Source organism: Oratosquilla oratoria, chromosome 42 (genome assembly GCF_046742065.1).
Source record: "Oratosquilla oratoria isolate Oo_2021 chromosome 42, ASM4674206v1, whole genome shotgun sequence".
In the NCBI taxonomy this organism is placed as follows: Eukaryota; Metazoa; Arthropoda; class Malacostraca; order Stomatopoda; family Squillidae; genus Oratosquilla; species Oratosquilla oratoria.
The window spans coordinates 7,583,503-7,606,846 of record NC_134818.1 but is presented as its reverse complement, the minus strand read 5'-3'; the positions used below and the strand labels follow the sequence as shown (position 1 = coordinate 7,606,846).

The 23,344-nt window shown below is 41.3% G+C and overlaps 1 protein-coding gene across 2 annotated transcripts; it reads left to right on the top strand.

The window, feature by feature from the left end:
• The first annotated feature begins 3,166 nt into the window (after nt 1-3,166).
• On the top strand, nt 3,167-22,983 carry Atu (Another transcription unit). 2 transcript variants are annotated; one of them, XM_076179505.1, is made up of 11 exons: nt 3,167-3,300; nt 7,656-7,766; nt 8,637-9,782; nt 10,169-10,430; nt 11,451-11,539; nt 11,761-11,939; nt 17,293-17,486; nt 17,747-17,909; nt 18,301-18,516; nt 18,937-19,123; nt 20,269-22,983. In XM_076179505.1, the coding sequence occupies exons 1-11, from the start codon at nt 3,255-3,257 to the stop codon at nt 20,763-20,765; spliced, it is 3,090 nt and encodes a 1,029-aa protein (XP_076035620.1). In that variant the 5' UTR covers nt 3,167-3,254; the 3' UTR covers nt 20,766-22,983. The 2 variants fall into 2 exon arrangements, with proteins under 2 accessions (XP_076035620.1, XP_076035619.1); XM_076179504.1 differs by having other exon boundaries at nt 20,266-22,983.
• Nucleotides 22,984-23,344: the final 361 nt, after the last annotated feature.

Below are 23,344 nucleotides of genomic sequence, written 5' to 3'. Positions count from 1 at the left end.
GAACTATCATATGAAGAGAGACTAGCAAAACTTGAGCTACAGACATTAGAACAAAGAAGAGAGAGAGGAGACTTGATAACTATTCATAGAATCATGAAAGGCATAGAAACTATTGATAGAGAGGATCTAATAAAATGGAACAGTAGAAATACAAGAGGACACGGAAAGAAAATCAAGAAAGACAGTTATAGAAAATACCTAAAAAAGAACAGCTTTCCCCACAGGGTAATAGACGTTTGGAACAAGTTATATGAGAATGTGATGTATGCAAAAACGATACACGAATTTAACAAGTCTAGATAAAACGAGATACGAAGACGGGACACCCCTTCCTGTAAAATACAACTAGGTAAATACAACTATAGGTAAAATACACACACACAGATATATATATATATATATATATATATATATGTATATATATATGTGTGTGTGTGTGTGTGTGTGTGTGTGTGTGTGTGTGTGTGTGTATGTGTGTGTATTTACCTAATTTTACCTAGGTGTATTTTGCGGGGAAGGGGAGCTACGCTCGTGGTGTCCCGCCTTTGTATCTCGCAGTGTCTAGTTTGCTTTTAAACTCATGAATGGTTTTTGCGCACACTATTTCCTTGTCCAGTTTGTTCCAAGCGTCTACCACTCTATGTGGAAAACTGTTTTTCTTCAGATCTCTTCTGTAGCTATGTTTTTTTTTTATTTTCTTTCCATGTCCTCTTGTGCTTCTCCTGTCCCAGTATAACAAGTCCTCTCTATCAAGTATTTCTGTGCCTTTCATGATTCTGTAGATGGTCAGTAGGTCACCTCTCTCTCTTCTTTGCTCCAGAGTCGGTAAGTCTAGTTTAGCCAATCTCTCCTCATATGACAAGTTTGCGAGTGCAGGTACCATTTTTGTTGCTGCTCTCTGGATTCTTTCTATTTTCTTTATATTCTTTTTGGTACTGGGTGACCACAATGTCGCCGCATATTCTAGTCTAGGTCTTATCAGTGTGACCAATATTTTTTAATAATTTCTTCGTCCAAATATGTAAATGCCACTTTTATTTATCTTAGCAAGTTGTAGGATTCTCCAACAATTTTGTTTATCTGTTTGTCATAGGACAAGTCGTTTGAGATGATTACACCCAGATCTTTTTCGGATCCCTCTTTCTTTACCTCCTTGGTTCCAATTTTATATTGTCCTGATATTCTGTTTTTGCTTTTACCAAACTCCATTATGCTACACTTCTTAATATTGAAGTCTACCTCCCATTCCTGACTCCAGTTCCATACTTTATTCAGGTCTTCCTGCAGTGATTCGCAATCCTCTTCAGTTTTTACTTTCACATTTTGGCATCGTGTATTCACCTCGGATCTGCTGCAGTCTCTGTCGAGACAGCCAGACACCACCCTACGGCAGTGAGCTCAGAGTGTGTGTGTGTGTGTGTGTGTGTGTGTGTACTGTACATATATGTGTGCGTATGTGTATTACCGATATCGTTGTAGTATCCGGGTTTAGCAATTATTTAATTATGAACTACATATAGATGAAGTCTAATATTTTCGATGCTAAGGAGGTGTTATAGTAAGTTTTTTTGGTGTTGAATCAATATACATGAAGTGCAGATAATGAAAAGAACACATAGTTCGAAATAACAACTACAATTGCCAAGGATAACACAAAAAAACATGTAAGCTTATTTCCATCGTAGTCCTCAGTATAGAGCTACCAGAAGGCCCAAACTGTCTAGGTGCAGGATTCCACATATCTGCTCCCACCATCACATGCTATCGTCGTGTGACATTTACCATTTATCAAGTAAACAGAGGACAAAAATAAAGAAATTGTTACTATAGTAAGAAGCAAGTAAACAGAGGGCAAGAACAAATATATTATTTTGTCACTGTAATGGAAAGAAAAGGTAATCCAGGAGATGTACTGTGAAACACTATTAGCTTAATTCTGCTAAAACAGGAACACCATGGGAAGGTTGCGTGAAAGCCGTCAAGGAAAAGTTAGGTATACAAGACAAATTATTGATAAGGAGGTGAGATAAACACGTTTCCCTGTGGATAGTAACTATGCACAGACACAACATAGAAATGTCTGACCAAGATATGAAAAACATAAACAGTAATAAAGCCCGCCTATATGAATAGAGTACACAGCTTTGATGGATGGCGGCAACAAAACACAGTGCGAATTCAGAGGCTGCATAAGTCCAAGCATAAGCAGAATATGGATGTCTACTCTCTGTACTCCAAGGTAAGGAGTTCTGAATAAGGAGCACCTCGGAATGGGAAAGCTGAGAATGTTGTTCGTGGACGTCTATAAGTTCGCTGACACTACCTTCGAATTTACCACTTCTGTTGCCTGCCACCTTCACAGATTCTTATTTGTAATATATATGTGGTAAGTCACGTGTCCGAAAGTAGTATTGCTGATCATCGTTACTTTTTAGTTAGAAGGCAGGATAGATAAGATGGGGGAGAGGGAGGGAGGGGGGTTTGGGGGTTTAGTGGAAAGAAAGAGTGAAATGGAAGGAAGGAAGAGTTATGAAAGATGTGAGGCAGACCCACTTGCTCTGTTAGTTTATAGTCTTTTGGACTTTTTTTTACTCTGATCATCGTTAGTTAGTTAGAGGGCAGGATAGGTGGGGAAGAGGGAGGGAGGGGGGATTAGTGGAAGGAAAGAATGAAATGGAAGGAAGTTATAGTATTGATAGATGTGGGGCAGACCCACTTGCTCGGTTAATTTATAGTCTTTTGGACTTGAGATCATCGTTAGTTAGTTAGAGGGTAGAATAGATAAGATGGGGGAGAGGGAAGGAGGGGGAATTGGGGGTTTAGTGGAAGGAAAGAACGAAATGGAAGGGAGTAAGAGTTATGATAGATGTGGGGCAGACCCACTTGCTCGGTTAGTTTATAGTCTTTTTGTGTGGGTTTTTTTTGGGGGGGTTACACTGATTTAATTTGATGTGGTTTGATTCGGAGAAATGTAAAAGAAAAAAGTGTCGTATGCAAAGTTGAAAGTACGTTTATACATGAAAATCAGGGTGATGTAAAATCCCGGGTCACCTATTTGCGTTTCTTGGGGAGATTAAGACAGCGATAAATAACTGATACAGATAGAAATATCAATCCAAGTGGAATATAGTAACACCAAATTCCATAAAATTTTGCGAAATTTTGTCACCGTGCTACACCGAATCGTAATCGTTGCTCTTTTGTTCTCGTGGTAGGCCACTCGCTTGCAACACAAATATAAAACCAAAACAAACATGGCGCCGGGGATGTATGGCAAACTGAATACCGAAGGACTGGAAGGTAAGTTAGAATGTTAATGAACAAATAAAAATTATATATTTCGTCATTGTGTATAGTGACGATTGTATACACAGAAATATCATAATGTGAGTGGACGATGGTCATTGGTATTAAGGACAGTACCATCCATGCCAATGTTGAATGTTGAATTTTGGGCTTTGCCTTTGACAAATGCCGGGTTTGATTGTAATAGAATTCAAATGGTGATAAGATGTGCAAGATATCTGGGAATGACGAAATAGATGAGAATATGAGTTTCATGCGGACTTATTAGAAATCGTTTTATGAGAAACGACGTCTCGGCAGTTAAAAATATGGATAGGATAAACGGTGCGTAGCATCTAAGCATGGAAGCTTCCTTATTCAGATGGATTTGACATTTGTTTTTTAATTTTGGCATGCTCAGTAGCAATTTTGTCAATGGAACTCAATTGGAGATCGTTTTAGGCCATGTTTGCCAGAATTGAGAACAGGAGAAAGAATATGCCAAGTATATTACTAGGAGTGTACACTAACAGTGTGAGTCTTGGTCTTGGACTAAGTTGTTAAATTTTTAGAAGTGCACACCTACGTGACAGCAATAGAAAATGAATGATTAATTTTGTAAATTATAATACATCAACATAATATGCTATTTTCTTGGTGGAAATCAATAACAAAAAAGTTGCTAAAACTGATTTACTAACAAAAGAAGTTGCGGCTGTTGAATGATATGCCATGTTTTGATAGATGCTAAGGTTGAAGAAATGAAGGGATGATAATTTTGTCTATTCTAACCTAACCTATATTTAGTATTTTGGTACCTCAAATTCGAAAGATCATCCAGGTCATTGTCACGGATGCTGACGGCCTGATTTGTACCTCAGGCAATTAACAGACAATGGCAGAACCCCATGTTCTCTCATAAAGTCCAAGGAAGCCCTATTGTCTTTGTAACAGCAGTTATTAATGTCACCTGGAGTTGGAGAATACCTGGTCCACAACGTGAAAGCCATCATCTAACTGACAGTGACTGAACTGGACATGCAACATTGCATCTCGACTGTATCCTGGCGGCTTCATTTGTTAGGAGATTTGCTTGTATCAAGGTTTTTTGTTACTTATTTCTGCCAAGAAAATCACATATTATGTTAATGTATTATAATTTACAAAATTGATATTTAATTTGGACAATTTATAGTTTCACCCAACCATAGAATTTGATATGTGGCTTATGTGTTTCTGGTGAGAAATGTTGTGATATGAATGATGGTGTACATCATTTCCGTCTCAAATGCGTACTTTTGAAGTAATTAAATATTGAAGTTATGCACTTATGCCTACATCTCCCAAACGATCTGGGGGGACGTGTGGGAAGTCGGGGTTTTTGAGTGGGGAAGACTAATAAATGGAGTAATGTGCATTGCAAAACAGGTATATAATGAACAAAAACACTTTAAAAAAAAAAAAATCACATTTTACGGCTGGAGTCCAGAGGTAGCCATCTTTGTTTTTACCAACAATTTGAAAAAGGTCTCGCTAGATCTGTTACACTTAGTGAAGTCCACTCCAGCCGCGCAAGACTTCCTAACCGTAAACTAATGTTACCTCCATTAAGTTAGGTTAGTTTACGGTTACCAAGTCTTGCGCGAGCGTCTTCCCTAAATCTAGCGCTTCTACTCACAAATACTTACAATCGTTAGTAAACAAACATGGCGCCGCGCGCGGTACCCGCCGATATGGTGTTTTTTTTTTTTTTTTGTGATGACCAACCATGGCTACTAACTTACCAGCCAAAGGCCGCCTCCATGTGTGGAGGTCGGAGATGGCCCAAATATGCAGTTTGTAGTTTTACATGACCAATGTTTACGTTGTTTGAATATTTGTCTTTCAAATCTGTAAGTTTCATATCATTTGATTGATGGAAAGTTAAGATTTTAGCCTTATAGTAAACTGATCAAAGGCTGCCAAGGCTTAGACCTTAACTTTCCTTAAATCAAATAATATGAAACTTGCAGATTTGAAAGACAAAGTCAAACAACGTAAACATTGATCATATAAAACTTCAAACTGCATATTTAGGCCACATCTAACCTCTGGTCAGTCAATGGGCCCCTAATTACTGACCAACAGCTCTGTGCAAGAGAGGGCCTTTGGTCGGTAAGTTTGTAGCCATGGTTGGTTGTCGTACTGGTTGGCTGCTGGTCTTTTGATTCTGGCATGGATAACTTCATTATGCCTTATGTAAATCAGGTGAAACTTACAGATATTATCCAAAATAAACAAATACATCATTGAAAGGAATATTTATAAAAATAGATTGATTGAATTGTGGTTGGGTGGTACTGGACAGTGGTGCACCCTTCTGGTCAATATTTAGGCACACTCGGAAAACACATTTCATTACATGTGTTGAATTTGCACCTATAGGAAATTTTTTCTTTCTTATAATTAATGGTTAGTATTTACTCCAGATACTTTAAATTGCTTTTTAAAGTCCCTCCTAAAAAATAAAGATACAATTTTTTTTAAACATGTCATAATATACTTTTACAAGATTTTTCATCTCTATACATGATTGTTACAAATTACTCCTATTGTAATTGATCTCTCATAGAAATATATATATATATATATATTGGGAATTTTGGACATAATTTTTCCTGATCCATGACCCCTGTCATTTTCAGGGGTTAGGGGACAAAATTTTTGTGGATAAATTTCAAGCCCCCTAGACCCATGCCATATGCAAAGAAATAACCACTAGAAAATATCTAGATAAATTTTAATTGCTCTAAGCAGCATGAATCTTAAAAAGCAAACCCAATTCAACACAAAAATCATCCTATGAAAAAAAAATGAGTATGTGAATGTGGAACCTGTGAATGAGCCAAAATTAGGAGAGCCTATAGGCTCCGTTCTGGCAGGGACATTGTTGAAGGTTGGCCAGGAGCCAACAATAAGAGAGCCAATAGGTGGTGACTTTTTTTTTAATCGTTTACAAACTTTTTCATCTCTGAATAATTCATTGTAAACGTAAGCGGAGTAGGAAACACAGGAGTCTTACTCTTGAGTTTATTCCTGACTAGTTTCGCAGGTATGCTTTGAAAAAGCATACCTGCGAAACTAGTCAGGAATAAACTCAAGACTAAGACTCCTGTGTTTCCTACTCCGCTTACGTCAATCTGTCAGAATGTCTCAGCAGTTCATTGTAAGTTAACCTCATCCATATGATGATGTCTCTGTAGGCATCATGAAGCACAAGTTATACGAGGATGCTGGCATCGGCGTCTTGATTATGTTTATTTTATTGTTGTAGCGGAGTGACCCCCATATTTTGTGAACTGGCTTGATCACATTTTTTGTGGTTATTAATATTCAGAGGGGAAGAGAATGAGTAATACAGTTGTAATTTTTTTTATTTTATAACACGAGTATTGTGATGCATTGTTGAATCATTGTAGGTGGCCGATGCTGCACACGAGAATTTGACTTGTATTGAAGAGGTTAATGATTATAATGTGAATTACCCTTAGATTGCGTTTCCACCGAGCGAGTCTCGGCTGATTCTCCTCAGCCATTGTGAGTTCGTTTAAGCAGAAACGACATCAGTTGCAATCTTTCGTTTTTTCAATTTTCAGAAGTCAATTGCCTTTGCGTCATATATTGAGAAACCAAATGGCGAAATGAAAGGAGCTAAACCTTTACGAATGTCAGACAGATTGTTGAAATGTTCTTAGGGAAGTCTAGAATGCTGCAAGCAAAGTCTACTTCTAGCCATTCAAATTAACAACATTTGGCGAGAATCGGCTTGGACTCGCTCAGTGGAAATGCAGCCTTAAAGTCTTAGCTCTAACCAGACCTGAACTGACCATCTCATTTTTATTTTGGGACTTGAGTAGACTTAGATTGAGATGGATAGATGAGATGAAAGAGGCTTTGGATGGAAGAGAAATGTCAACAGAGAAAGAAGAAGGCAAGAGAGATTATGAATGGATCTGGAAATTATGTTATCCAAAGGGATTTCTTCTGGTCTGCTGTATAATTTCTCAAGTGGATGAGGGTAAGAGTGGGGGTCATCATGTAATAAGGAAGTGGGAGTAAACCAATTTCCATTGTTGGGCTCTGCTGTGGAGGTGCTATGTCTTGCTGCATTGCCTTTGGCTCAAGAAGTGGATGGGGGACAGGGATGGCTCAACATTCATGAAGAGCTGAGATGTTATTATTTTTTCATTCAACATGTCTAGTGTATGTGTATATTACCTTATGTATTTGTTAATTTAGTTACATTGCTCTGTGTTGCTCCTCTCAGTCAATAGGAAATTACAACTTGATTATTTTATTGCACTCTCTAATCTATTACCGTTACCTTATAGATGACCAGATGGGCTCATCAGACAACTCGGACAGTGAAAGCAGCTCTGGGTCCAGCAGCAGCAGTAGCAGTAGTCGAGCTAGTAGCAGAGCTGGCAGTCATTCACCTGCAGGTTAAAAAACAATTACCATCCATAAACAAAGTTTATGTAATGATGATAATAAGTTGATAGAATATACAAGTTGATAGAATAGACAACTTTATGGATGGGGATGACAGGTGGTGATGGATATGGAGCTGCCTAGTGTAGGCCTTATGGTCTCTTGCAGTCTCCTTTATTTTTATGTTCTTATGTACCATTTTGATGACCATCCCAGTACTGACAAAATGTCCAGAACAATGGCCTAGGTGGTAGAAAATGAGGAACATGTGCACTTACTTCACTTTATCACCACATATATTCATACAATTCTTGACACCATACCTTCTCAGTAACATTGTCCCATATCTCATTGGTAATCACAGTTGCAGCTCCTCAAACTTTTGTTCATGTGTTCACTCCAGTACTTGGAAGCCTTAGATTCTAATAAACATAAATTTGTTGCACTCATATTTCCACCCTCTTCCATTGCATTTTCCACTTTTCTTTGTTTCATGCTATTATGTAATTCTTGTTTTTCTGAACTCATTTAGTATCCTCTGTATTCATTTATCAGTTCATCAGAAACTACCACCCTCCTAATTTGATAATTCTTACTTCTGAAATTTTCTTGTGCTACCCCTTTTGTTTTATATCATAAGGCATTCTTAGTTTTATTCACATGTTTTTGTTTGAGTATCTGCCTCTACCCCATTTTCTGCCAGTATCACTAAGATATCTGGTTTTCAAAGCTGTGGAGTTCTTCTGAAGGACTGTGGGAACACAAAAGTAAAAGTGAGGAGCACAGTAAGAAATTTGACAGGAAAGAGGGATTGTCAGTAGCTGCACCTTTGGTCACCAGTTGATATATGTTCTGGATTGATATTTCTTTTTTATTTACAGGGAGTCGTGGGGGTTCCCCCAGAGGCAGTAATCGAAGTGCGACACCAGCTGGAAGCCATGTCAGTCGGTCACCTCCTCACAGTAGAGGGAGTAGTAGGATGAGTAGATCACCTAGATCACCCACTGGTAGTAGACATGATAGCAGATCACCTGCAAGCAGAGATTACTCTCCACCAGGTAGTAGGTCACCAGCTGGTGGTAGAGGTGGTAGTAGGTCACCTACTTACAGCAGGGGAGGCAGCAGGTCACCAGCAGGTAGCAGAGGAAGTAGGTCTCCAGGAGGTAGTAGGGGGAGCAGGTCACCAGTAGGTAGTAGAAGAAGCAGGTCACCAGGTGGCAGTAGAGGAAGCAGGTCACCAACAGGAAGTAGGCCAAGCAGGTCACCAACAGGAAGTAGGCCAAGCAGGTCACCAACAGGAAGTAGGCCAAGCAGGTCACCAACAGGAAGTAGGCCAAGCAGGTCACCAACAGGAAGTAGGCCAAGCAGGTCACCAGTTGGCAGTAGGGGAAGCAGGTCACCTGTTGGTAGTAGGGGAAGTAGGTCACCAGGTAGTAGAGGAAGCAGGTCTCCTGCTGCTAGCAGAAGTAGGTCCTCAGTTGGTAGTAGAAGAGAAAGTAGATCTCCAACAGGTAGTCGAGGAAGAAGCAGGTCCCCAACACATAGTAGGGGAGAAAGTAGGTCTCCAGCTGGTAGTAGGTCTCCAGTAAGGAGCAGAGGAAGAAGCAGGTCTCCCACAGGCAGCAGAGGAGGAAGTAGGGCCTCAGTAGGGAGTAGAGGAGGTAGTAGGTCTCCCAGATCTCCCAGATCTCCCAGATCTCCCAGGTCACCTAGGTCTCCTAGGTCTCCCACATCTCCAAGGTCTCCAAGGTCACCCAGATCTCCAAGGTCTCCTAGGTCTCCCAGGTCTCCTGTAGATAGCAGAGGAAGAAGTAGATCACAAACAGGTAGCAGAGGAGGAAGCAGAACTCCATTAGGTAGTAGAACAGGAAGTAGGAGTCCTGTAGGTAGCAGAGGAAGAAGTAGGAGCCCAGATAGAGCAAGAAGCAGAAGCCCACTAGGTAGCAGGGGAGGAAGCAGGTCTCCTGCCAGCAGTCGAGTAGGCAGGTCTTCAGCAGCTGGAAGCCGTGGAAGTCGTTCACCTCGAGGTAAAACCTGATTTAAGTGTTTTAGTGTGTTCGTGAATACATGTTCACGTGTAGTCACTTGTGTACAAAATTATCTTAATATAGTTCAAGGAATAATTTAATTAATTCTTTCATGTACTGTTGATGGATATACTCCTTATTTGGTTCTGAGATGTTGTGTTGCCTTTTTAACATAATTTGATAAGTAGTCACCCCTTATAGAAATCTAAGTTTAGTGAGTCAAAATTATTTAAGGTTTACTGTGAGCACATGCATTCATATATGTGCCATTGTTAATGGTAAAGAAACGGTCATAAATGAGTTTAAAATCTTGTTAATATTCATTGACATTACATGGTGACTGGTAAGGGAATGTTAAAAACGGAATTATTTGTTATATTTAACAGGAAGTCCACGCAGCAGAAGCAGGTCTCCAATAGCCCGTAAAGAAAGCTCACCAGCACGTAGCAGCAGATCAAGATTGGGGTCAAAGTCTAAGTCTAGGTCAAGATCCAAGTCACGATCAAGATCAAAATCTGGGTCCAGATCTAGGTCAGGGTCTAGATATAGATCCAGGTCTCGATCAAAGTCACGATCCAGATCAAAGTCTCGATCCAGGTCCAGGTCCAGGTCAAAGGGCTCTGATGAAAGTGATGTTGAATTTGGAAAGTGAGTGCTTAATTTCAGTTTCTAGTTCTATTAGAGTTTGAGCTTTTACTTGTGATTATAGTTGGAAATATATTGGGAACTAATGAAAATCTGTCATAGTGTTCAGTATTAAACATCAGAAATATATGATTAATATTCAATGAGAAGAGCATGATGTTTGAGGTAAATGTTGGTTTGAAGCTGGGGCATGTATGTCACTGTGGTGAGTGAATTTGATAGGTTTTATTGGACAGGGAAACTAAATATTAATATATCATGGGAATAAGGTAATAGTAGTATACAAAAGTAGAGTGTACAAGGTTGATAAACACTTGTATGGTTAGAAAGCTATGTGCATGATTTTTGGAGAAGGGTGGAGTAGTTTTTGGGTCTTGGTTTTATTTTTTGGGATGGTTTGGATATGTGGAAAGAACAAGTGAAAAAAATAATAAAAGAGGCATGGAAGGGTGATTGAGGAAGAGATGAATGAATGGGTGAAAGGGGTTTTGAGAAAGAGGGGAATGTCTGTTGAGCATGGAAGGGAGAAGGCGAGAGGTAGGGGTGAGTGACTGTGTATAAGTCATACTGTAATGCAAGGATTTGGGGGGGGTAGAGAGTGGTTATGTGTGAATGATATTTGTCAAAACTCAAAGGGATTTCTCCCAGTCTTCTCTATTTTCTGCATGAGGGGATGGAGAGGGAGGCTTGCCAGTTAAGTGAAAAGGCCTTGTTGTGGATATGCTGTGTCTTGCTTCATTGCTTTTGCCCCAGGGCAGTGGGCAGGATACAGGGATGAGATGACCCTTCATCTTTGAGGAACTAAGATGAGAGGGAGGAAAGGGTTATGGATGGGAGTGGAATGGGTGGGAATGGGTATGTGCCCTTTGACTTGCTTACCTTCCATATAAAAGAGAAAAGCCCTTGGTATATAGATAAGGTTTATTTTGTGTATCTATTTAGCTGTCATCCTCTTGTCTGTGATCCTGTTACCAGGTATCTTCCTTTTATTATTTAAACAAAACTATAACTTTGTATTTGCAGGAAGAGGAAACGTGCATTGCTGAGTGATGAGTCTGGAGATGAGGGTGGTGCCAAGAAAGCTCGATCTGATGATAGTGATGCTTTGGACAGTAAGTATAATGATGCAAGAGTCAAGCTGGATCAGTTGAGGGTTTAATGTTTTATTGATAACTTTTGCTCTAGGAGTAATTGCACATAGTACACTCTTTCAAAATTCATTCTATTTTTCAAAATTTTGTTTCATTGTGTGCTTCTCACAGCTGTATTTGGAGTCTTAAACATCACACATTCTAAATTGAACCCAATTCTAAACATTTTGCTCTTTGTTCAGTTGATGCTGCTGACCTCTTTGGAGATGCAGATGACATCAGTGATGAAGAACCGACAAAAGAACATCACAGGAGGGTAATTTTGGACAGTGATGAAGAAGATAATGTCAGACGGGGGACTCCAGAACCCACCACTCCAAAGTCAGAAGCAGCACCGGACTCGCCTAAACCGATGATTGAGGTGAGATAAGTGTGTTGAATAGGGTGGAGGAGAAATGTTTTTTCATTATTATTGTTGTTATTATTATTATTATTATTATTATTATTATTATTATTATTTTTATCCATGTAATTTTGTATAGATATTTTAAATTTTTATTTTAATGTCCGTCTGGGGTATTGGCTGCTTGTTACTGTGGCAAAGTAACATGCATTCGATACTTTAGGGTCTATATGGGGCGCCCCTATGGACCAGAGCCACACATCATTTTGTCTATGATAGAGGAAAACTCTGTTCATAGAAAAATGATGACACTTTTGTGCTGCGACTGTCCCTCCATTATGCTGTCCCCCAACAAGGGGACACTTTTGTGCTGCGACTGTCCCTCCATTATGCTGTCCCCCAACCCTTGTTGCTGTACTGTACCATTTCTCTGAGTATTTTTCTTTTTCTATGGTGGGGGAATTCCCTGTGGTGGGGGAAAAGAATACTGCCACCAAGTATTCCCACTTGGATCGTAAGAGGCGAGAAAAAAAGGGACGGGGATTGGGACTAGGCATCCCTCTCCTTGTAGCCCTACAGGGCACATTCCTAGAAAAAAAGGCAGAGGCATAAGAGGGGCTGGAGGGCCTCGGTCCAGCACCCTAAGGTTTGGGTCTTTTAATGTGCGTGGATGTGGTACAGATGAGAGTAAAAGGGAAGAGATGGGTAGTATGTTTGTGAGAAGAAAGATGGATGTGTTGGCTTTGAGTGAAACTAAGCTGAAAGGGAAGGGCAATTGTAAGTTTGGGAGTGTAAGTGGGAGGTTATCAGGAGTGAAGAGAGGGCGAGGGAGGGAAGGGGTGGCTATACTAGTAAGTGAAGAGATAGGTAAACGTGTAGTGGAGTGGAAGGAGGTTTCCTCAAGGATAATGTGGATGAAGGTGAAACTGGGAAAGGAGATGTGGGTTTTTGTAAGTGCATATGGGCCTGGCAGTGAGAAGAATGTAGAAGAAAGGGAGGCCTTTTGGATAGATTTAAATGAGTGCATAGAGGGTTTAGGGAGAAGTGTAAATGTAATAGTACTGGGAGACCTTAATGCTAGGGTAGGAAAGGAGCCAATTGATGGAGTGGTTGGGAAATGTGGAGTTCCAGGAAAGAATCGTAGTGGAGAGTTGATGGTGGAAATGTGTCTAGAAAGAGTTGATGATAGCAAATACAGTGTTTCGGAAGAAAGTCAAGCATAAGTACACTTGGGAGAGGGTGGTGGAGGGAAAGGTGGTAGATAGAGCTTTAATGGACTATGTAGTGGTAAATAGGATTATGATAGGAAGAGTTAGGGATGTACATGTGCTAAGGGGAGAGGGTGGGGGAATATCAGATCATTTTCTGGTGGAAGGTAAGTTGAGAGTGGAGGACAGATGGAGGAAGAGGAAAGGGACAAAAGGTAGGGAGGTGCTTAGAGTGAACTCTCTAAACGAAGAGGAAAAGGAGAAGGAGTACAAGAGGAAGCTGAATGAGGAGTGGGAGGGAGTGAAGGATAGAGTGGAGGTAGGTGTGGAGGAGGAATGGGGATGGTTCAAGGAGGGAGTCACAAAGTGTGCAAGGATGGTGTGTGGAACAAGAAGGTCAGGAGGAAATAGAAGGAAGGGTAGTGAATGGTGGGATGAGGAAATGAAGAAGGTTGTAGAAGAGAAGAAGCGAGCTTTCACAGATTGGTTACAAAGTAGGACGAGGGAGTCATATGAAACGTACAGGGAAAAGAAAAGAGAAGTAAAGAAAAAGGTAAAGGAGGCAAAGAGGAGAGCAGATGTAAAATGGGGTAAGAGTATGACAGAAAATTTTGAAAGTAATAAGATGTTTTGGAAAGAAATTAAGAGAGGAAGAGGAGGTGAATCAAGTGGGGAAGAAAAGGTAAAAGGTGCAGATGGAGAGATGATAATGGAGGAGAAGGCAGTAAGGGGAAGATGGGCAGAATATTTTAGGGAGTTGCTTAATGTGAAGGAGGATAGGGAGGGAAAGATAGCTGCAGTGGGAAATGCTAAGAAAATGAGTGATGAGTGAGGAAAATGGAGGAGAAATAAGGAAGGATGAAGTGAAGGCAGCAGTTAAGATGATGAAAGCAGGTAAGGCACCTGGTCTGGATGGATGCCATGCAGAATGTCTTAAAAAAGGAGGTATAGTGATGGTGGACTGGTTGGTGAGGTTATTTAATGTTTGCTGGAGAGAAGGTAGAGTGCCAGAGGACTGGAGGAGTGCGTGTATAGTTCCACTTTACAAGGGAAAGGGGGACAAGTGTGAATGTAGTAGTTTCAGAGGGATTAGCTTGTTAAGTGTAGTTGGAAAGGCTGGGAGGATCTTGATTGAGAGGATTAGGAGAGGAACAGAGGGAGTAATTGGTGAGGAACAGTGTGGGTTTAGGACAGGTAGAGGTTGTGTAGATCAGATTTTTGTGGTAAGACAGATATGTGAGAAAGCTATAGGTAAGGGGAAGGATGTTTTCTGGGCCTTTATGGATCTGGAAAAGGCTTACGACAGGGTGGACAGAAAGGCACTGTGGGAGGTTATGCGGATATACGGGATAGGAGGAAAGCTTCTGGGAGCTGTCAAGAGTTTTTATGAGAGTAGTAGAGCTTGTGTCAGGATTAGAAATGGAGAGAGTGAGTGGTTTGAGGTAAAGGTGGGACTTCGTCAGGGATGCGTTATGTCACCCTGGCTGTTCAACTTATACATGGATGGGGTGGTGCGAGAGGTGAATGCAAGGGTAGTGGGTCAGGGATTGGAGATGGTTAAGGAAAATGGAGAAAAGTGGGAGGTGAGCCAGCTGTTGTTTGTGGACGACACTGCGCTTGTGGCAGAATCGGAGGAGGGATTGAGGAAGCTGGTGACAGAGTTTGGGAGAGTGTGTGATAGAAGAAAGCTGAAGATAAATGTGGGTAAAAGTAAGGTGATGAGATGTACAAGGGGTGAAAGTGGCAGTAATCTGGAAGTGAGCATTAAGGGAGAGCAACTGGAGGAAGTGGATAGTTTTAGATATTTGGGTGCAAATGTGGCAGGAAAAGGTGGAGTGAAGGTGGAGGTAGAATGTAGATTGAGAGAAGCGAGTAAATGCCTTGGTGGTTTAAAAAGTGTAATGAGGAATAGGAATCTGGGAATGGATGCTAAGAGGAGACTGTATGAAGGAGTGATTGTGCCAACAGCACTGTATGGAGCAGAAACATGGAACATGAGAGAGGAAGAGAGAAGGAACTTGAATGTGTTTTAGATGAAGTGTCTGAGAAGTATGATGGGGGTTACTAGGCTAGATAGAGTGAGAAATGAGGAAGTGAGGAGGAGAACAGGGGTGGAAAGGGAGCTGGGAGATAGGGTGGATGAAAGAGTATTAGGATGGTTTGGACACATGGAAAGAATGAGTGAAGAAAGACTAGTAAAGGAGGTATGGAAGGCAGATGTGGAGGGAGTGAACATGAGGGGATGTCCTAGGATGAGATGGATGGATGGGGTGAAGGGGGCTTTGGGGAAGAGGGGAATGTCGGTTGAGGAAGGACGGGAGAGGACAGAAGACAAGGGTGAATGGAGAATGGTTGTATATGGAAAATGTTGTGATGCATGAGGTGGATTGGACGGGGAAATGGGGGTGTGGTAGTGTGTGTGAGCAAAAATTTTTGACGCAGCCCGAAGGGATTTCTCCCCGTCCTCTCCTTTATATGGGGGGACGGAGAGGGGGGGATCGCCGATTTAATGAAGCGGCCTTGCTGTGGATGTGCTGTGTCCTGCGACACTGCTTCTGACCCAGGGCAGTGGACAGGGTGCAGGGATGACCCGTCATCTAGGAGGTGCTAAGATGGGAGGGAGGGTGGAGGGGTGTGGAGTGTTCTGGGGATGAAATGGGTGGGAATGTTTTTGTGCCTTGTCCTTTTTGGCTACCCCCCTGGTAAGGGGGAAAAAAGCCTTGGTATATGTATGTATGTATGTATGGACACATGGAAAGAATGAGTGAAGAAAGACTAGTAAAGGAGGTATGGAAGGCAGATGTGGAGGGAGTGAACATGAGGGGACGTCCTAGGATGAGATGGATGGATGGGGTGAAGAGGGGAATGTCGGTTGAGGAAGGACGGGAGAGGACAGAAGACAAGGGTGAATGGAGAATGGTTGTATATGGAAAATGTTGTGATGCATGAGGTGGATTGGACAGGGGAATGGGGGTGAGGTAGTGTGTGTGAGCAAAAATTTTTGACGCAGCCTGAAGGGATTTCTCCCTGTCCTCTCCTTTATATGGGAGGATGGAGAGGGGGGGTCGCCGATTTAATGAAGCGGCCTTGCTGTGGATGTGCTGTGTCCTGCGACACTGCTTCTGACCCAGGGCAGTGGACAGGGTGCAGGGATGACCCGTCATCTAGGAGGTGCTAAGATGGGAGGGAGGGTGGAGGGGTGTGGAGTGTTTTCGGGGATGAAATGGATGGGAATGTTTTTGTGCCTTGTCCTTTTTGGCTACCCCCCTGGTAAGGGGGAAAAAGCCTTGGTATATGTATGCATGTATGTATGTATTTTTGTTTGTCTTGTTTATGTTTTTTCCACCCAGTTGGGTGTTACCTACCACATGAGGTGGCAAGGTATAGTAAAGGAACATCCTTGCCTCTTTCATTCCCATCATATATGTTTATTTTGCCCCTTCCTGTGTAAACCATGTGAAGATTGCTCTTCATTTCTTCTCAGTAATACTTTCACTTCATCCTAGGAGCACCCTTCTCATGGAATAAGTCACTTTAAATATTCTTCTCCCTCAGTCACTCACACACATTTTCATTTGTTTAACATCTGGATCATGTGCTCTTATAACATCATTTATCCCATCCCTATAACTTTTCCTCCATCTACCCTTTGCTTTCACTCTTGGCTATAGGTTCATGCATCCTTCTTGGATATCTGTGCAGGTGGGGTGCTTGTCTTGCATGCATTTATTTGTGAGTTCGAAACTTGCACTTCTCTCTGATTCCCAGCAGTGAGTGTTCTGTGCCTCAACAGTTGAAGCACATAGGGCACAGGTAACAACTTTGGCCACAGCTACATGCCTCCTGGTGTAGTTTTCTCACTTTTTGGATACCTGCACTGAGCCATTCCCTTAACATGACCATAGCAATTCAGTCAATCAGTCCATACTCCTTGGTTTCTCATGAAGGAGACCCATATCTCATGGGTAACTGGCTATGGGCACTGCACAGATCAGAAATAGTACAGCAAGACACAACATCTCCACAGAATTTCCTATTGGTTGAAGTTGGTTTACACCCCAATATTTCATTACATGAAAATTCTCTCCATGATCCTTTCTAGAATTTATAGAAGAATGTAGCTGATTTATAAATAGTAAACCCGATTTTATTTATTTATGTAGGATGAACCAGAAGGACCTCCACCAGAAACCAGAATTGAAGCTGAAATTCCCAAGATCAACACAGATTTGGGCTCTGACATCCATTTTGTTAAATTACCCAACTTTTTGTCTGTGGAAACACGACCTTTTGATCCAGAAACCTACGAAGATGAAATTGATGAGGAAGAAACCCTTGATGAAGAAGGTAGAGCCAGGTGAGTTATCTTAGAGTTATGGAAAATCTAGAAATATTAGTTATGAAAAGTAATATGAATTACAGTTAATCTAGATGGTGTGTTATAGAAAAGGAGTAGGTCAATTAGTCAATCTGTTGCCCCAGGTTTCTCATAGGAAACCCACATCTCTAAGGTGATTGGCAACCTTGTAAGGCAGTAGGTTGTAATTGAAAGTAAATAATTTATAGATTTAGATCTGCTCCTACTGGTTTTTAAATTTTTTATTCTCCATACTAAAGGTTGAAATTGAAGGTGGAGAACACAATTCGCTGGAGGACCGTGTTTGATGAAGAGGGAAATGCCGTTAAAGAGAGCAATGCCAAGATTGTCCGATGGTCAGATGGGTCCCTTTCTCTTCATCTTGGAGCTGAAGTTTTTGATGTCTACAAACAGCCTTTGCAGGTTAGTACTGATGTTTATTTTTCTTAAATGCCCAAGGATACATACATATACCAAAAGGCCTTTTCCCCTGTATAAGGGGTTTGACAGGGTCAAAGCATACATTTTCCTTGGGATGCTTAAAAGCCTAATGCCTCAGTTAGTACAGTCTTTGCAATCTAGGAAATGTTGATTTTATTCTGCTGGTAGAAACCTAAATGAGATAAGAGGGAGGAAAGGGTGGTGGAGGGGAGTGGGTATGTGTCTTTTGACTTGGCTACCTTCTTTGTAAGGGGGAAAAAGCTCTTGGTATATAGAATAGATAGATAAAAAAAGCAAAACCTTGGAGGGTGTTTGCATTGGCATGATATATGCAAAATTCATATTGATTTGATTCCCTTTATTCTTTTTCCAGGGAGACCACAACCATCTCTTCATTCGCCAGGGCACTGGACTTCAAGGCCAGGCTGTCTTCCGTAACAAACTCACCTTCCGTCCCCATTCCACCGATTCCTTCACTCACAGGAAGATGACCCTATCTCTGGCTGACCGATCTCTGAAGACCAGTGGTATCAAGGTTCTTTCCCAGGTTATTCGGGATCCTGATGCTGCACGTTATGAGTCTTTCAGAGTAAGTACAAGTCTGCTGTCTGCTAAAACTTTCTTTTGAGCTGTAGGAATGTTAGAGGGAATGCAAGGCTGTAATATACTTGGTTGCCTTGAGTTTCTATTGTAGGAAATCTAGCTTAGGCGGAAAGAAGTACAGGATGTAGTAAAGGATAAAGGAGAAAGAGGATAAGAAGAAAATGAAGAAAAAAAGTGTGAAGTGCTAAAGTGTAGTAAGGTAGTATTTGTGATGAGGAGAATGGGAGGAAGTGGAAGAAGATAATAGAGAATGAAAATAATGTGGAAGGGTAAAACTAGGAATGGTAGACTAATGGAGGCAGTGTCACTGTAACCCATGGAGGTAAAGAGTTATGTTATGACTCCCCAGTGGATCTTTAAGAATGGAATATGTTCAAAAGTTTCTTCCTTGTTTCCAAATTCATAGCGTGATGAGGACAAACTACGAGCCTCAATGCGACGGGAGAATAAGCAAAAACGTGTCAAAGAGAAGTCATCCCAGCGTGGTTTGTCCACTGGCTACCTTGAACCTGACAATTACGATGAAGATGATGAAGGTGCCATCTCCTTGTCAGCCATTAAGGGCAAGTTCAAGAACAAACAGCAAGGTAGAGGTAAGGGAAAGAATGAGACTTGTCTTTGAGGCCTTATTTTTGTTTAAACATTATCATTGTGTAGATAACATTATTGTTGCAAATGTATATATATATATCCAATCTACTGTGCAGCCACCATCTAGTCCATCTTTTTATTTTTGTACATTTATCTATATACCAAAGGCTCCTTTCCCCCTATAAGGGGGATAGCCAAGTCAGAGGCACACACCCAATCCTATCCACAACCCTTGCCTGTTGTCTTATCTCCTCATGGATGAAGGGTCATCCCGGGCTTTTACCCACCACCTTGATTGGAAGCAATGCACCAAGTCACAGCTCATCCATAGCAAGGTCATTTCACTTACTTCACTTTCACTTTACTTACTTCATATACTTCAGGAGGAGCCAAGAAAAGAGGGAGGGAGGGATGGTGAATGGGAGTGGAGTATGTGGGAGTGAAGTAGACGAAAGTGGATTTATGCCTTAGAGTTTGGTTACCTCCCTTGTAAGGGGGAAAAAGCCCTTGATATATGTATGTATGTACTAGTTTTTGCAGGAAGGGATGGGGGAAGTGGGGGTTGCCATGAAACCTCCCTCCTCCCCATCCCCTCATGTGAAAAATAGTACATGCATGCAAAAATATCTTGTCTCTTCCTTATAAGAGAGTGGCCACCCAACGTCTGTCCCACATCCATTCAATACCCATTCATCTCAACTCTCATCTTAACATTTCCACAACAGGACCCAACAGCTGGGGACCCCCCCCCCCCCAAAAAAAAAAAAAAAAAAAAAAAAAAAAAAAAAAAAAAAACGGAGTAAATGAAAACATTCATTGGGCTGTAATCCACTCAGTCACTCTCTACTCTCTCCCATCCCTTGCACACTCTCCACCCTGTTGTTAGTCCTCCTCCTATGCTCTCTCTATTTGCCCTACTTGTCCTCCCAAGTTCACTCCATCTACTCCAGCTTTCCACTCTCCTTCTGGTAGTCTTTCCTAACTCGCACTTTCCATGTACCAAAAGCATCTCAGCACCATTTGATCCATCCTTCTCTCTACCATTCCATATACAAATTTAAAGTGTGCTACAGTTAGTTTTGTAGAGATTAAGCATTTAGAATACATACATTTGAAGGCACTTATATTGGATTTTCCTCATTAGCAGAACGGGCACCCATATATTCCTCTGATGACTCTGATGATGAAGGAGAAGGATCCGACATTGATACCAAGAAGGCAAATCGTAAACGAGCCATCAAGGATTCAGACGATGAAGAAGGGTCTGGAAGCAGCAGCGACAGCAGTAGCAGCAGAAGCCAAAGTCGCAGCAGGACTGGTAGTAGGAGCAGGAGTGTTAGTAGGAGTAAAAGCGAGAGTAGGAGTAGAAGTAGGAGCAAAAGTGGCAGCAGGAGTAGGAGTAGAAGCAGGAGCAAGAGTGGCAGTAGGAGCAGGAGCAGGAGCAGGGCCACAAGCAGGAGCAAGAGCAGAAGCAGGAGTAGGAGCAGGAGTTATAGCAGAAGTAGAAGCGGAAGTAGGAGTAGGAGCAAGAGCAGAAGTAAGAGCAAGAGCAAGAGTCCCAGTAGAAGTAGGAGTCCCAGTCGAAGTGGTAGTGGCAGTGGTAGTGAAAGTGACAAGGGTAAATCGGGTTCTGATAGTGAATGAAATAAGGTGAAATAGGCAGAGAAATAGAAATAGAATTGAAGTGAGAGATTAGTTTAAATGAGATGAATTTAGATAATATTGAAGTAGTGGAAGAGACATGAAGTGTGATAGAAAAATATGAATGAATGTTCAAATATAAAGGGTTAGATTTATAAAGAAAAGATATGCAGTAGTGAAAGGGTTGATGTATGATTTGGCTCAGAGGAAGTTATTAAGCAGGGTTCTGAAAATTGGATGCAATTTGGCCATGGTAACAAGAACATTTCATTGTTGGGTATTAATTTTTGAAGTTACAGTGTGTATGATGATTTCTAATTTGTCAGTGATTGAAGACAAAGCCTTTGTTACACGTACAACATTTCACTTATCAGAGCGTTATGAAGTACAAAGACACGTAATATAAATTCTTATGAATATGCTGTATTGTTGAGTATACAATTATTATAATTTTTTTTCCCTATGGTAGGCCTGCTAATAATGTAAATGGAACTTTAGACACCTTCCTTACAGAAATGCTAACTGAATTTTGTTATAATGATTAGCTCCTAAATATAAACTTTACAAATGTAGGTGTAGTTTGTATTTTTACCAGCACATAACAAACAAACCTGTGTTTGCAACAGGTGTGCAGTACATATGGCTAGCAACAGATCATTGTAATATACATGTGCAATGGCCTTGTCCACCAGCATGATTTAATCCCCAGAAACACTTGCTACAGCCTCCACAAACACAACCCACCCACTGCACATGGTAGAACACCCCCACATGGCAAGAAACGTCAAAACAGCACCCAAATACCTATGTTACATGTAAATACTCTTTATTTCCTCCACAACCACCAGATACCTGCATTAAGAAGCATATCTACAATCATGTTGCTCACTGCTCCATCAACAAATTGAAAGAACACATTGTTGCATGCTGACCCCCTGATATCCATCCCTCTGAATCCTCTCTTTCCTGAGAGGACAGAGTCTACCTGGTCAGGCTACTGTGAGGCCACAATCTAGCCCTTCTAAGTTATCAGAGGTGAATGACTGCATCACAGGTAATTGTCCAGGATGTATCACTTCACACCATACTACACAGCACGTGGATTGGTGCCACCTGTGTAGATCTGGTGGTAGGGATAACTGTGGCTGACTGGCTCTTCTGATAAACCTCACACGAAGAGTTAATGATGGCATCAATTCAGATAAGCCCCCACACAGAACACTTCTCAAGACATTAGACATCGGTAAAGCTTTTGAAGTCATCTTGTCACAATCATACCACACTTCTATATCAACAACATTTGTGCCACACACACATACACCCAGGATTCTTGGTGGAACATACTATACATCCATGTCATTCAAACAACACATTACAAACATAAGGAGTAAATGCACACCTAGACTTAATGTACTTAAATCAATTGCAGGAACAACATTTGGACAAGACAAAGAAAATACTACAGTATACAAACAATGCATATGCTTAGTGATGAATTATGTGAGCCCTGCATGAGCCACTATTCTCGCAAAGACACGCCACAACACCCTTCACACCATACAAAACAAAGCCATAAAGAGAATTACTGGCTGCACAAATAAAACACCTGCAGACCACTTACAGCATGAAACGAAAGTCGTCAAATCATGGATCAACTTGACATGAAAGGGACACAAACATTAGCCACAGCCTCCACAAACACAGCACACCCACTACCCTACATAGCAGAACACCCACACATGTCAAGAAACATCAAAACAACACTCAAATACCTGTATCACACACAAATACTCTTCTCTCTTCCATCATAACTACCAGACACCAACCTCCAGAAGTATATTCATAATCATATCACTCACTGCTCAATCAACAAACTGAAAGACAATACACTGTTGCATGCCAGATCCCTGATTCAGAAACCTCTGAATCTTCTCTTCCCCAAAAGGACAGAGTCCATCTGGGCAGACTGCGATGTGGCCACCATCCAGCTTACTAAGCTACCAGAAGAGGCTGGATGACTGCATTGCAGACAACTGCCCAGGATGTAACACTTCACCCCATACTGTACAACACATTATGAAAGACTGTATTGTATGCAGTTACACATGCCAACAACACAATATACACTCTACAAGGGATTTGTGGGAAAACTGTTCCAGCCATGGCTTTCCGCAGGGAGATGAGACTGCTGGACCAGATAGTCTAGGGGACGACAACAACACATTATGGAAGACTGCCCTGTACACAATTATGCATGCCAGCAACACAACATATACTCTATAAGGGATTTGTGGGAAAATCCTGTCCACCCATGGTATTCCTTGGAAACGGGACCTCAGCCAGACACTCTGGGGAACGGAGACTACACCCCACCTTCCAGTGTGAAACACAGTAAAATAAGTTTAAATTACCTTGGTTTGAATATACAAAGGGTAGTTGGTAATTTACTTTGCTGTATTTAGCATGGGAAGAGTTGGAGAGGAAATCATGTGGGACAGGATAACTGTGCATGCATACTGCAAGGATGATTCATATATTGCTCTGTATATTGTGGATTTGTGCAGTTTGGTATATCTGAAAGA